Genomic DNA, 14,532 nt, shown 5'->3' with positions numbered 1-14,532 from the left:
GGTTTATAGCCAGCTGTACAAACGCATGTGTGTATAGACATATTTTGCTCATGAAATTCTCAAATGCATCAACCCTCTCTAGGAATACTCAGATACTACATGAAGCCATGTAAGTGTGTTATTGTACCTCATACAGTCCCTCGAAGAAAGTATTTTTGTCCTCTGTACTCCATGATTCCCACTGCCTCCTGACCTTCTTTCCTTCTTCCTTCTCTCCAGCTGAGGAGCCCAGGCTCCTTGCTGCTGACTTGGAATTCCCAGCAGGATTGCTGGGAGGAATTCCTGATGTGCCACCAGATGCAGTCCCTCCATTATCTGCTGCTGCAAAAAATGCATGACCAGAATGAATACTAAACCAAGAAGATAGCTCATGGGAGAGGCAAGTGAAGAACTCGGAATTTTGAGGAACTCAGAATTTCCTCCTTCTTCATCACTCCCTTCTGTACCAGGTTTTATTTCAAGATATTTCACCTGAAATACAATTTTTGCATAACAAGATTTGTGCTAAAGAAATACAATCACAAAGAGTTAAAAAAAAGGGGAAGGCAGATGTAAGACAGACAAGCAGGAATACAACAAAGCAACCTCTAAAAGACAACATACACTTTGATGCTTATACACTGGTATGCTCAAAGTTGCGCTTTTGCAGCTGAGGGGAACTTCTGAGTGATGCTGAACATGCATGTGACAATAAAGCAAACTAATGACCAGGAGAAAACAGATGGAAGTTCACATCCTTGTCTTTGGTCTTGATCCTACTGCATCCAGAGTCACTGTGGCAACTAAAGGACTGAAACAAGTCCACTGAAGTTCATTCACATGACAATGGATGAACAATCTCAAGAGCCTGATCCTCAGTGTGAAGAGCACCACCTCAGACACTGATCTCATCTAGGATGCCTAAAGGTATCCCAGAGAAAGGGATACCTTGAGCTGTCCCCAGCTCCTCCTTCCCTTGAGCTTCTCCAAACTCTCAATTCCTTTTCCCCCAAATCGTTGCAGCACTTTTGAAAAATGGCACAGAAGAGTCACCTTGATTATACCTTTGTCAGCAGCACCCCAAGGAACAGAGATCAGAAAAAAAACAAATCCCAAAGATCGGAAATCCTGGAATGAGAATAAAGTCTGACAGAGCCGAGAGAATCTGCTGTTTATGCAAGTAGGGCACATGGAAGAAAATGGGATGGAGAAAATGCAGGAAGGGGAGAGCTACATCTACTGCTGGAAGATTCCATTCTCTCACCTTGATTCAGAAGAATAAGTCTTTTTAATTTTTTGTGTTTAATTACCTCTGAAGCTATTAGTCTTTCAAAGACATTTTGATCAGCAAAAACATTAGCAACTAACCTTAAACATGTGATCTATTGACAACAGAAATGAAAACAAACATCATGGTTGTGTACACTGTAAAAGATTATCAGAATGTTAATTCCAGTTACAGACCTTTATAAAACAGAAAACAGAAACTCAGGCCAGCCAATTATTTGCCTATAAATCCAGCTTGCACAATACAGTGGTCCCAACTAGTTTCCCATTTTTACAGACTGTCACAATTCTATCACATTTAGGCTTAAAATGTTGTTATCTTTTAAAATCTTTCAAGTTCTGTAAAGCAGCTTGTTTACCTGACAAAGTCAGTGGTTTTCTATCTATGCATACATACAGATCTCATTCAAGACCGAGAATATCCAAGTTTCATAATCCTAGTATTATTTAAACAAAGAGTATCAGAAGAATCAACTGTTACAGGCTTACTATGCTTTAGAGATTTGAAAGACTGGTATGTAAATCTGAACTGTAACTATTCAGTAGCAATTTGAAAGTAATTCCTTTGCATGACAAAACCATATTTCTCCTAATCCTAAAAATCTGCTTGTTCAACTGATGAAGACTATTTGAAATTAAACATGGAATCCAGTAAGATGTGTGCAAAGAAATTTTTTTCCTGCACCCAATAAATATTTACCCAACAACAAATATGATATTGTGACAATTTTAAGGTTAACATTTCTTTCATTTCTATGACATTACTATTTGATCTATGACTATTTGATCCTTTTGAAGAAAATGTCACCACAGGGATGCACGTGAGGCAAAACATGAGAAAGAATCGGACATCTTGGAGAAAACCAACTTTTCAAACACCTTCCCTATTTCTTAAAGCTTTCATCAGCCATTGATACAGTGCCAGAATTAAAATGCTTAACTTTCAATTACTGTGAAGGTAAAAAAAAAAAAAATCCTTAAAACGGAAACCATCACAAGCCCTGAGCACTTCAACAAATGGCTGAGGAGAAACCCAACAACTTTAAAAACAGAATTGCTTCTTTGTTCGGCAAGTGTGGGACTGGAATATCACAGCGTGCATGATACAGAAATACAAATATTAATATTTAAAGTCTTTGGTTGAGAAGTGAGAATTCAAACACATAAGTGCTTGACCCCAATATACATTCTCCTGCTGCAGCAAGCTCCCAATGAAAGAGATGTCCTATCCAGATAATTGTTTAGAGTACTGTAGATGAAGATCTAAAAATTTCAATATACTGTCACCTCCACAGAGATCTTATATGCCATTTAATACCTCCAGGAATTAAGTAGTTTGCTCTATCAGTCCTTCACATAAACTTTCTTTCTACTGAGCATGGTAGTGTTTCTCACCGGGTTACCACAATCTACCCTAGAGTTCACTGGATCTTCATAAGGTAGCGGACTGCAGTATACCCTAAAACATGGTATCATAAACCAATTGAGGGTGACAGGTTGAAGTAGTCATATGTCACTAAATCACATCCCACAAATTCATTCTTTCTATCTTACTGTATGGGATTTTTGTAACACACAGAACAGCTAACAATTTTTCATCCTCTCACAAATGACAGATGAGGATGCTCATTAGTTTCCAACAATAGACTAAAACTTCAGCAATGCATTAGAAAACAGGGTCCTCCACAGAGGGCAGCCAGACCATTACAGCTGTAGAGCTCCATGGGAGAGGAAGGGGCCTTGCTCTAACCATCTACATAGGTGCTTGGTCTAAGGAAAATCATTTCTATAAGTAGAATGCTGCAGATGTGACAAGGACAAGACAGCCACTCCACCCATCCACCAGACTAGACATCCACACAATTACAGCTATAACTATATATGAACTATATGAACTATAACCCTCAACAAAGCCATGGCTCAGAACAACAATGTTTCAGAGAAACTTACTCATTCCCTTTATCCAATTTTCTCTACACGCCTGTACGCCCCATTAGAACTTCACCTATCTCTGAATGGCATGACATCATCTCAAGCTCTGTTTTCTGTAGAAAAAGCTGTTGTCTTTGTATTTCTAAGCAAAACACAAACACAAAAATTTATATAGAGGGATTTAAAGACTGCAATTAAAAGAAAACTGATGTGAAGATGACAAACACTGCATGGAATCAAATAATAGTGTCACTGACAATATCAGTGTCTGATCATGGCCACAGCCACAAGTTCTTCCTTCCAGGCTCTACCTCATCTTAGGGTTTGCTTTTCAGCTTTCCACCGGCAGCTTTTACATGCCAGCCAGTTCTGTCATGTGACAGATTCCACATCCATAGAAGCTGGAATCCCCAGAGTAAATCCCAATACGGACACAGAATCATAGAATAGTTAGGGTTGGAAAGGACCTTAAGACCATCTAATTCCAACCACCCTGCCATAGGCAAGGACACCTCACACTAGGCCATGTTACCCAAGGCTCTGTCCAACATGGCCTTGAACACTGCCAGGGATGGAGCATTTACCATTTCTTTTGAAACTTGTTCCAGTGCCTCACCACCCTCACAGGGAAGAACTTCTTCCTTGTATCTAACCTGAACTTTCCCTGTGTCCTGGGTTCAGCAGCAGCAGCCATTTTTCTCCTTCTTAGTAGCTGGTGCAGTGCTGTGTTTTTGACTTTCAGCCTGGGAACAATGCTGATAACACTGATGTTTTTAGTTGTTGCTCAGTAATGTTTACTCTGACCAAGGACTTTCTGAGTCTCGTGCTCTGCCAGGGAGGAGGGGAATCCTGGAGGAAGCAGACACAGGACACCTGACCCAAACTAGACAAAGGGGTCTACCACATCCATACCACATCATGTCATGCCCAGTATATAAAATGGGGGCAGTCACCCAGAAGGGCTAGATCACTGCTCAGGTTGGGCTGGGTATCCATCAGCAGGTGATGAGTGGTTGTATTGTTTTCCCTTGTTATTTCCCTTATTATTGGTGGTAGCAGTAGTGGTATCTCAACCCGTGGGAGTTACATTCTTTGATTCTCCTTCCCATCTCTCCAGGTATGGGGGGAGGAAGGGAGGGAGTGAGTGACTGTGTGGTTCTGGATTGTCCGCTGGGCTCAAACCACGACAGTTCTTCTTGGTGCCCAACATGGGGCACAAAGGGTTGAGATAAAGACAGATCTGACCAGTGTGTCTAATCATATTTGTAATAAGCATTCATTGTTTTGGATTAATAGTCACTTGTCACAATGCTGATTTATTGGCTCTCAAAGTTGTTGCTCTTGATCTCAGAGTTTCAGCATGTCGTACCTTACTTATAGCAGGTATTTGCTGTCTTAGTGTGTATCAGCTGGGGGGGCTGGCTGGGCTAGGGTTATTGTTTCACTGTACTTCATAGCAATGACTTGTAATACAATCAACTCATTGATCATGAATCTGGGCTGGTACGTGTTCCCAGTGTGGTCATCACTTCTATACTCTGGGACGTATAGAATGGAAGTGTTTAGCAGTTACACATCTTTCCTTCCCTCCTCGTTTGGTCAGCCTATGAAGGAGACATTCCCTCACACCTTCTGCTCCCTCACCAGGCTATATTTACAGTGGGAGTAGATTCTGGAAGATTTAAAGATCCTGAATATCCTTTCAATGCCCTTGAAAGCACCCTGCTCCTTTTGCTGGGAACCAGCTTGTTGCTGCACATGCTCTCTGTTTTGCCTATGGTGTAACCACCCTGAAAAAGCCCGATTTTGTCCTGTTGTGGAAGCTAAGCAGGGTCTAGCTCAAGTCTTGTCTAGGATTAGATGACGATATAGGAGGACCAACAAGAGATTTTCTGGAGCATGGACAGCCATGAGTGGCAGGGCATGTGGGACAATATGGGCAAATATCTAGTCCCGTGGGCCCCTCCAGTGCTTTGGAAGCGTTGGAGATGGAAGACACCTGTATGGAGTCCCCTACAACAAGCTGCAGAAACTGCTGAAGGAGAGGGTGAATTGAGTCAGTTTGCCAAGGTGAAAGCTATCCAGATAGCCCTGGACATTGCTGAACAAGAAAAGTGGACAGTACTTTACCCTATACCGACTGTGGTGGCAAATGCCCTGTGAGGGTAGTTGCAGCAATGGAAGCAGAGCAACTGGCAACACAGAGGTAAACCCATCGGGGCTGCTGCACTCTGGCAAGATATCGCTGCCCAGGTGCAGAACCTGGTGGTGAAAGTATACCATGTAGATGCCCATGTACCCAAAAGCTGGGCCACTGAGAAACACCAGAACAGCCAACAAGTGGATAAAGCTGCTAACATTGAAGTGGCTCACATGGACTTAGATTGGTAACATGAGGATGAAATATTTTTGGCCCAGTGGGGTCATGACACTTCAGGCCATCAGGGCAGAGATGCAACATACAGATGGGCTCATGATCAAGAGGTGGACTCAACAATGGACACTACTGCTCAGGTTATTCATGAGTGTGAAATATGTGCTGCAATTAAACAAGCCAAATGGTTAAACCCTCTTTGGCATAGAGGACAATGGCTGAAGTACAAATATGGGGAGGCCTGGCAGATTGACTATATCACACTCCCATCAACCTGCAAAGGCAAGTGTCATGTGCTTACTATGGTGGAAGCAACAATTGGATGGCTGGAAACATGTGCTGTGTCCCACGCCACTGCCCGGAACACTATCCTGGGCCTTGAGAAACACATCTTGTGGTGACACAGCACCCCAGAGAGAACTGACTCAGACAATGAGACTCACTTATAGACACTTGGGCCAAAGAGCATGGCATTGAGTGGGGATATCACATCCCCTACCATGCACCAGCTTCTGGGAAAACTGAATGGTACAATGGGCTGTTAAAAACTACACCGAGACCAATGGGGGGTGGGGCTTTCAAACACTGGGATACACATTTACCAAAAGCCACTTGGTTGGTCAACACCAGAGGATCTGCCAACAGGGCTGGCCCAGCCCAGTCAGAACTTTTACATACTATAGAAGGGAATAAAGTTCCTGTGGTGCACATAAAGAATTTGCTGGGGAAGACAGTCTGGGTTATTCTGCTTCAGGTAAAGGCAAACCCACTCATGGGTTTGCTTTTGCTCAGGGACCCAGATATACTTGGGGGGTAATGCAGGAAGATGGGGAAGTCCAAAGTGTACCTCAAGGGGATTTGATTTTACAGGGAAACCAGCCAATGAACTCAATTATGTGCTGTTGCCTGCTGCGCAGCACTTTTATAGCCCACCAACTAGGTAACTTCAGGCCACCAGCAACTGGCCCTGACTTCCCTCCGACCATCATCCCAACAAAGAATGGAGTTTGATGAAACCAGACAAGCTCAGCAGTGACCACATGAGTTCCGAGGTGTCATCAGCAGGCAACAATCCAACACTGCACACTGTCTCTCCTGCTCTGAAAGACTGTTACAAGAGATGGAGCCTGATGTCATGGACTGGGTGAACTCAGCAGCTTTATAGGGATTGGTCCATACACTAAGGAATGATATCTCTCTCTTTGCGTGTGTGTGGATATATGTGTGTGTGTGTGTATATATATACACATGAGACAAGAGGTATGGTATACTGAAAAAAGTGTGATCTGAGCATGACATGAATGGTATGGAACAAGGGGTGGATATTGTCCTGGGTTCAGCACCTGCAGTCATTTTTCTCCTTCTTAGTAGCTGGTACAGTGCTGTGTTTTTTACATTCAGCCTGGGAACAATGCTGATAACACCAATGTTTTTAGTTGTTGCTCAGTAATGTCTACTCTGACCAAGGACTTTTCTGAGTCTCATGCTCTGCCGGGGAGGAAGGGAAGCCTGGAGGAAGCAGAAACAGGACACCTGACCCAAACTAGCCAGAGGTAATCCATACCACAGCACATCACGCCCAGTATATAAAATGGGGGCAGTCACCCAGAAGGGCTAGATCTCTGCTTGGGTCGGGCTGGGTATCCATCAGCAGGCGGTGAGCAGCTGTATTCTCTTCCCTTGTTATTTCCCTTATCATTATTATTATTGGTGGTAGCAGTAGTGGTTTGTGGTATACCTTAGTTAATAGACTGTTCTTATCTCAGCCTGTGGGAATTACACTCTTCCAGTTCTCCCCATCTGTCTGGGAGACGGGGGAGGAAGGAAGGAGAGTGAGCGAGTAGCTGCATGTTCTGGATCGCCAGCCAGGCTTAAACCACAACACCCTGTTTTAATTTGAATGCATTACCCCTTCTATTGCTACAGTCCGTAAGGAAGAGTCCCTCTCCAGCATCCTTGTAGACCTCTTCAGATACCAGAAGGTTGCTCTGAGGTCTCCACACAGCTTCTCTTCTCCAGGCTGAACAGTCCCAACTTTCTCAGCCTGTCTTCATGCAGGAGGTGTTCCAGCCCCCAGTCATCCTCATGGATCTCCTCTGGACTTGCTCCAACAGCTCCATGTCCTTCTTATATTGAGGACACCAGAACTGTACACAGTACTTCAAGTGGAGTCTCACAAGAGCAGAGCAGAGGGGCAGGATCACCTCCTTCAACCTGCTGGTCATGCTCCTTTTGATGCGGCCCAGGATACGATTGGCTTTCTGGGCTGCAAGCGCACACTGCCAACTCATGCTTGGTTTCTAGTCTAACACCCCCAAAGTCCTCCTCCACAAGCCTGCTCTGAATCACTTTGCCTTCCAACCTGTAGCTGTGCTTGGGACTGCCCTGACCCAGGTGTAGGACCTCCCACTTTGCATTGCTGAACTTCATAGTTTGGCATGTATCTCAATGTGCAGGCTGGTTCTCCCATTGGTGTTCTACAGGCTTAGCTTGCAAAATCTCAGCTTATTCAGGAGTCACCAGTCAACCGCAGGTGGAACATCCATGAGGGAATACTTTATAAACAAGACAGTGCTTTCCCATACTCTTGCATGCCCAAGCCCAAATGCTGAGTGTCAGGACACTGAACTCATTCCCCAAATCTCAGGATGCGAACGTCAACTTGTAACATGCCAGAGGTTTCTTTCAGTATATTCTTTCTTCTCTTTTGGCTTATACAGGAGACAATGGCAATGTAAACTACACAAGATCCCCTTCAAAAGTGGTTTAACCACGATTTCCACTTAGAAGGCCCTAACAGAAAGCACCTTCAACAACCTTTTTATTCCTACAAACCTGCAATAGTACTCAGCAGTCTCCTGAAATGTACATCAAAGCATCTGCTGCCAACAGAGCTGGGTAAGCTGCCATCATCTATACTTTCCAGAAAGCTTCAGAAGCATTTACAACTGTAATGAAAAAGCAATCAAAGATAAATATCTAAACTTTCTTTCTGACTGCCTGGTAAACAAGCCCCATTTCTAGCCAGGTATCTTTCTAAAGGCAGATACTGTATCATCTGCTCCAGTGAAGACATTAATCAGGTGATCCTACAGAAAGCGTGCATTAGGAATTTAAGAGAAGCCATTCGCTCTGTGTAAGCACAACCCAACAAAGCTGCAGGCTGGATACAATTTACTTTTGTCACCAAGAAATGTAGCTGAGAATAGCATGAGAGAATAACAGATGAGAGAAAGAGACAGAAAGATAATTCCCCGCAAGTCCACACTTCATTCTGAGTACTAATATCATAACTGGAAAAAAAGTTTCTACCTTGGGCCACCTCAGTAAATAGTCCACCTAAGAAGGGTAAGTCCAGGAGAGCTTACACCATATGGCATGGTTACACCAGATAGTGCTCTTGTTACAAATCAACATCCTGTCATGTTGTAAACACAACAGGTAGCGTCCTACAAGGATACAGACACCTCAGTTTTTTCCACCTCTTATTATTTAGAAGACTTGCACAACCAAGATGTAGTTGAATATGTTTAAACAAACACACTACCAGTTCTCAACTGGAGTCTAGAACAAAACTCCACCAAAGGCTTGCTTTTCTACGGGCAGTATATATTTAATATATGATATACCAAACACAGCACTACCTGAGCTAACCATACAGATCTGTAAAAAATAAACATGGCTTATTATAAATTTGGTTATTCCTGCATCTCCAGTAAACCATTATTCTCTCACTCTTCCATTAAAAAATGCCCATAAAGCCTCATACAAGGTTTCACCTAAACCACATGGTTGCACAACCCTGTGGACAGCCACCTTTTGAAGTTCGGTAGCTACTGCATAGGGCACATGGAAAAATCCTCCTCTTGTGGTATGGGATGAGATACTGTGGAGTTTTGGTCCTGAGCCACTTTCAAAGGGAGGGAAGGAAAACTGGGAAGACAAAGAATGAAAGAAAAATGTGCCAGGATGGGATGGAAGCAGAAGTGCCTAGTGCAAATGAGATGGACAGAATTAAGGAAAATATTAGAACAGGGGACCGTACCAGTAGTTTTTTGGACATTCTTGCCCTAGAGAAATACTGCTGAAGGAATGGCATTTCAAATGAAGGTTCCGAAGTATTCTGCAGCATACAAATCCAGGATAGAGCAAAATCGCACTGCAAGTATATCTATTAGGTACCTCAGTAATATGCATTCTTTCCACAGAGGAGGCCAGTACCTGATTTAATTCACATGGTACACAACACGCAACTTTGGTGCACTGAAACAAACTGGACTGGTGTCTAGCGAGTTTTCTGCAATGCCAAAAGATGGAATGTTTTAATTCAATTAATGCTTTCAGCTGAATAATTATTTTTTCAATAAAGAACTGCTTGTTACTGCAAAACAGATTCAAATACTTGTTTAGGCTGTTCTGCATGTTTTATGAATAAATCCAGAGCAACAGCATGAAAGACATCTTCAAGCTTCAGCTCACCACCATTAGATTTTGTTAGTATTTCCTCCTGACTTCACCCTGCATTAAGAAAATGGATAAAAACATGGAAATGGGAACACTCTAGTTCAAACTAAGTCTATGGCATATGATGGTAATGTGTTCCATATTTGCTTTTACCAAGGTGGGCAAAACATACACATGAATAGTCCAACCACTCGCTTAATGGAAAAAGCCCCAGAACACACCTTAAACCCTATGCTCCATAGCCCTGGGGTGTATTCATATTTGAGAAGTTCACAAAAATCCCTCTTCTTCATCCTTAGATTGGTCTGCTTCCTCTCCCTCAATGAACCTCCCTGCTTTTGAACTCTCATAACAAACTGTCTTCACTCACTATTCCTTCAAGTTACTCTGATTTCATGCGAGTCACTTTAGCACTTACTTCCAGGCAGTCATACTTGAAAAGGTGTGCATTAGTTGAGGTGGAAGCTACAAACATGAAAATACAATAAAAAGATGACCAACATTTTAAAGTAAGGCAATAACCATTCTAAAAACAATGCACAGATTTACATGTTTGTGCAGGAAACCTGATAAATCTTTTAGCAATTCAAAACTAAATGGCTGTTTGAAATGAAATAGTTTTCAAAGTTTATTTTACAATGCTACTTTCTATGGCATTCTTGCCTTTAACTTGAAAGAGCAACTCAGTAGAGAAGTAGCAAGAGATAAAATCCAAACACTCGATTAAAAATTATGTCATGGTAATATGAATATTAGCAGTACATTTGTACATTCTACTAGGCAGAACTAGAGAACTGCTATCAACACTCTTCCCTGAACCATACTAAAACTGCCTCTGTGCGGGCAAACTCTTCCTGCCCTTTACAGTGAGGTTTACTTCATCAATACATTGCTATAATGAAGCACCCTGAAAGCACAAATGCCAAAAGAAAAAAGGGATCTGTAACAGACATAAAATAACAGCATTTTTAAACAGCTTTTAAAGACATGTCTAGGACAAGCCAATGTCTGCCGAGTAACTACAGTTTGAAAGAAATTAAGTTTTTTAATTACACTCCTTAGGAATAGCCTTTGACAGAGTTTTCACTTTAGAATACACAGATTCTAAAGCCAGGACCACTTTAACACAATTTTAAGGGTCACGATAGCAATACTGACAGACTATGATAAAACCAATTTTCTGATATCACTGGATGAAGCAGAAGTGTGGTCTAGCCACTTTGACTGGCCAACGTCAAAAATGACCTTTGCAGCCATCACCTTGACTGTGACATGCAAAACGGAAAAGCTGCCACTTTTCAGAGCTGATCCAAAGCATAGGCATTTGAATTTTTTAGCATTTTCGTACTTACAAAGGGAGGAGAAAGTTGATGGAAGGACTTAAGTCCAATATTTATGAGTAATATTCACTCTTCTGTCAGTTCCCTATGGAAGTTAACTCTATGAGGCATTTTATTCAGCACACAAAGCCCTATAAATTCTGATCACAAGACATTCCATTAGGGGGAATTCAGACAAGCCTGGAAAACCTCTCAGTATGCATCCTTGAATGTAAAGAACTCAGATTAGATTGGATTCCACTCTGTGGCCCTGTTCTCCAAGATTTCACAGTTAGAATCTCAACAGTATCAGAGAAGTCAACTTTAATGCATTCACACCAAAACTAACCAGGCAGAGCTGTGGCTGGTCTTACAACTCAAAAAGTGAAAGCACAACTATAGTTCTATCACTGTCTGTTACTTCTGGGGATTTAAGAAGCTTTCCCAAACATGACACCACAGTCAAGTACAGTAATTACAAACATGATCTGTGTCCAGTTACTAAAATAGCATTTTCTGTTCTGTATATAATTTTAATGGGATTATTTTGGAATCTGAATTGCAAAATAAACAAAGTTTGCCTTACAATTGTGTCAATACACCTAGTTAAAAATTGTTCAAAAACTGGAACTGCTCTAAAACTAAGCTGCTCTAAAAACTTACACTGAATATTTATGTACAAATATACAGACATGAATATACACATGCACAAAGATACATGTGTTTTCTTCACACACGTGTACACTTCCAGAGCAATGGAATAATTTCAAATGCATATATTTGACTTGTCAATTACGGACAACATGTACCCCAAAGAAACACCTCCTCGAACTTAATTCTACTTACAACCCTTGAAATAATGATCTGTGGTTAAGCGCTCCTGGGTATGTCATCTGCTTATTTGTTTTAATGCAACCAGGAGAAAAACTACGTACACCTTTCAGTTCTGCCCTCTAACATTATACACAGGAGCTCCTTACTTGAAACAAAAAGTCTAAGATATTAAAGAGGACTTACTAAGATATTAAAAAGAATACTTTAGTCCAACTGTATACACTAACTATCAAGTAACCAAGTTCAATAATTTTCTGGCAATACGGTAATAACTAAAAATACCACAATTGGCACGGTTTAGAACACAAAACCATCACAATCCACTATATTCACCTCATGTGCAGGCCACTGCAGTGGACCAAGGAGTGAGAAAATCTCCAAGGCACACAGAGATTCCATTTTAGCAGACAAGAGTAAACGTTATTTCAAATGTTGAAGAAATCTCAAAGAGTTGTTTTCCTCAGAACTTATCAGACAATAACACCCAAGTACGTTTGCAGGAGGTATCCAAAAAATCAGTCTCAGGCATAGCTCAATGACAGTGCCAGATGTCATCCAGTAACTGCTGAGCACACACAATAGCACCAAGACATTCAAACATCCTTCTGTTTTTGAGCTACTGAAGTAAGAAACAAAAGTTGAAAAACACCCAAATTCTTATCTGCAATGCTAAAGTGACAAAGCATGCGTGTATGTATGTACATGACACTCAGATGTGTGCAAAACAACCTTAATAAAATATCAAATTCCATGGAAATCCCCAAACTGTTCCGAAACAGTAATGCAGAACTCACAAAACCTTAGAAACAAATACATCAATATGTGTATTTGCTAGCTGCTTCCAAAATAATTCTTTGGGTAAAACAGTCGTAAAAAGAAATAACTGGAGAAAACCAACAATACCTTGTGGGTTGGGTCTTTCCCCTTTTTTAACTAGCACCCAGTGAGTATTTTGTTGTTATCCTATAACAGAATTCAGAGCACAGCCTCCTGATTACACAGCTAGCTACAGTCTAATTTCCTAACCAAAATACAGCAATTTCCTAAAACTCAGGAGTTGAAATGGAGGAATTAATGGTCTGCTTCAATAATATTTTTTTTTCCTGCTTCACAGACACATCCAACCCCCTGCTGTTTCTGAAAGTGTAAAGAGGATAGTGGGCAGCAGAGAAGCTGAAGCCCTGGGACACAAAGAAGACTTCAGTTAGTGTGAGAAACAAGCCCCAAAACACCTTCCACCAAACCAGACAAAAGATGGAGGAGAATGACAACCCCCCAAGCCCATAGGTGACCCCCCTCCCAACCCCTTCTCTGTGTGCATTAAGGGTGTCAAAACACTGTACCTTTGCTTTTTGCAGCAGCACTGCTGCCAACTGAGGAGGATGCCTGGGAATCCTTCTTCAGCCTCTTGCTCTGAGGTCTGACGCTGGACCTAAGAAAATGATGCTGGTCCTGGCTGTGGGAGGGCTGAAGGGAGGTCGGGGCCTGCGACAAGCTGGGGTTCGGTGCAGGGCTGCTGTTAGTGCTGTTGTTAATAATCTTCTCTTCTTTCTTTGTGCTGCTGCCTGGAGCTGCCTCTCCTCCTCCTGCCCCTTCTTCTTCCAGGGACTCCTCATCTCCTCCTGCTCTCTTGCCCAGCTTTTTCACCCCTTCCTCCCTGCCGCTCTCTCCCAGTTTCACTGTCATCCTGTTGGGGAGGAGAGAGAGAACAGAGGGGACACAGAGTGAGGACACGGAGCCCCCCAGAGAGGGGGAGAAATCCCTGGGCTGCGAGGGGAGAAGTTTAGCTGCAGAAATTCCTCTCAACATGGCCGCCGTTGTTTGTTACTAAATCCCCTTTCGTTTGCTGTCCCGACCCAACAACCTGTGCCGAGGGCGGGAGGGGGAATGCCCCACCGGAACACCCTCCAAACAGCTCCAAAAGACAGTCGGGCTGCCCCAGCAGCCCTCAGGCACCCTCCCGAAGGGCTTCTGGCCGCCTTTGGAGGAGAAATCGCCCGGCCAAACTCGGGCGTGGGGAAGCGCTCTACAGCCGCCGAGAGGAAAGGCGAAGGCAGCCGCCGAGCCCAGCAGTGCGGAGCGGGGCAGCGCGGCTGGGCCGGCACCTAGCCCCCCATCCTACCCCTTCCGCGGCTCCTCGGGCTCCGGGGGGCTCTTCTTCCTCCTCACCATGGAGCCGAGGCGATCCGGCCCGCCGCGGGGGGGGGGGTCATGTTCGGAGGCGCGGCGGCTTCTCCTCCTCCGTGCGTGTGTGTGTGTCTCTGGGGCTGGGACTGGCCGAGGCTACCGAAAAGCTCCAGCCTACCCCCCCACCCCAGCACCTCTCCGCCGCTCCCCACGGGG

At 43.2% G+C, this 14,532-nt stretch overlaps 1 protein-coding gene across 1 annotated transcript in view; it reads right to left on the bottom strand.

The window, feature by feature from the left end:
- CRAMP1 (cramped chromatin regulator homolog 1) overlaps positions 1 to 13,890 on the bottom strand; it is a 43,347-nt gene extending 29,457 nt beyond the window's left edge. The window contains exons 1-2 of the mRNA XM_005150655.2: positions 13,533 to 13,890; positions 128 to 321 (exon numbers count right to left, since the gene is read on the bottom strand). Coding sequence (XP_005150712.1) covers positions 128 to 321; positions 13,533 to 13,875 — 537 coding nt within the window. The 5' untranslated portion in view covers positions 13,876 to 13,890. The remainder of the gene's footprint in view (positions 1 to 127; positions 322 to 13,532) is intronic.
- Between the last annotated feature and the right edge of the window lie 642 nt (positions 13,891 to 14,532).

The sequence above is a fragment of the Melopsittacus undulatus genome, chromosome 8, assembly GCF_012275295.1.
Source record: "Melopsittacus undulatus isolate bMelUnd1 chromosome 8, bMelUnd1.mat.Z, whole genome shotgun sequence".
Classification (NCBI taxonomy): Eukaryota; Metazoa; Chordata; class Aves; order Psittaciformes; family Psittaculidae; genus Melopsittacus; species Melopsittacus undulatus.
Note: the sequence above shows the minus strand (reverse complement) of the source record. Positions and strands in the feature narration are given on the sequence as shown.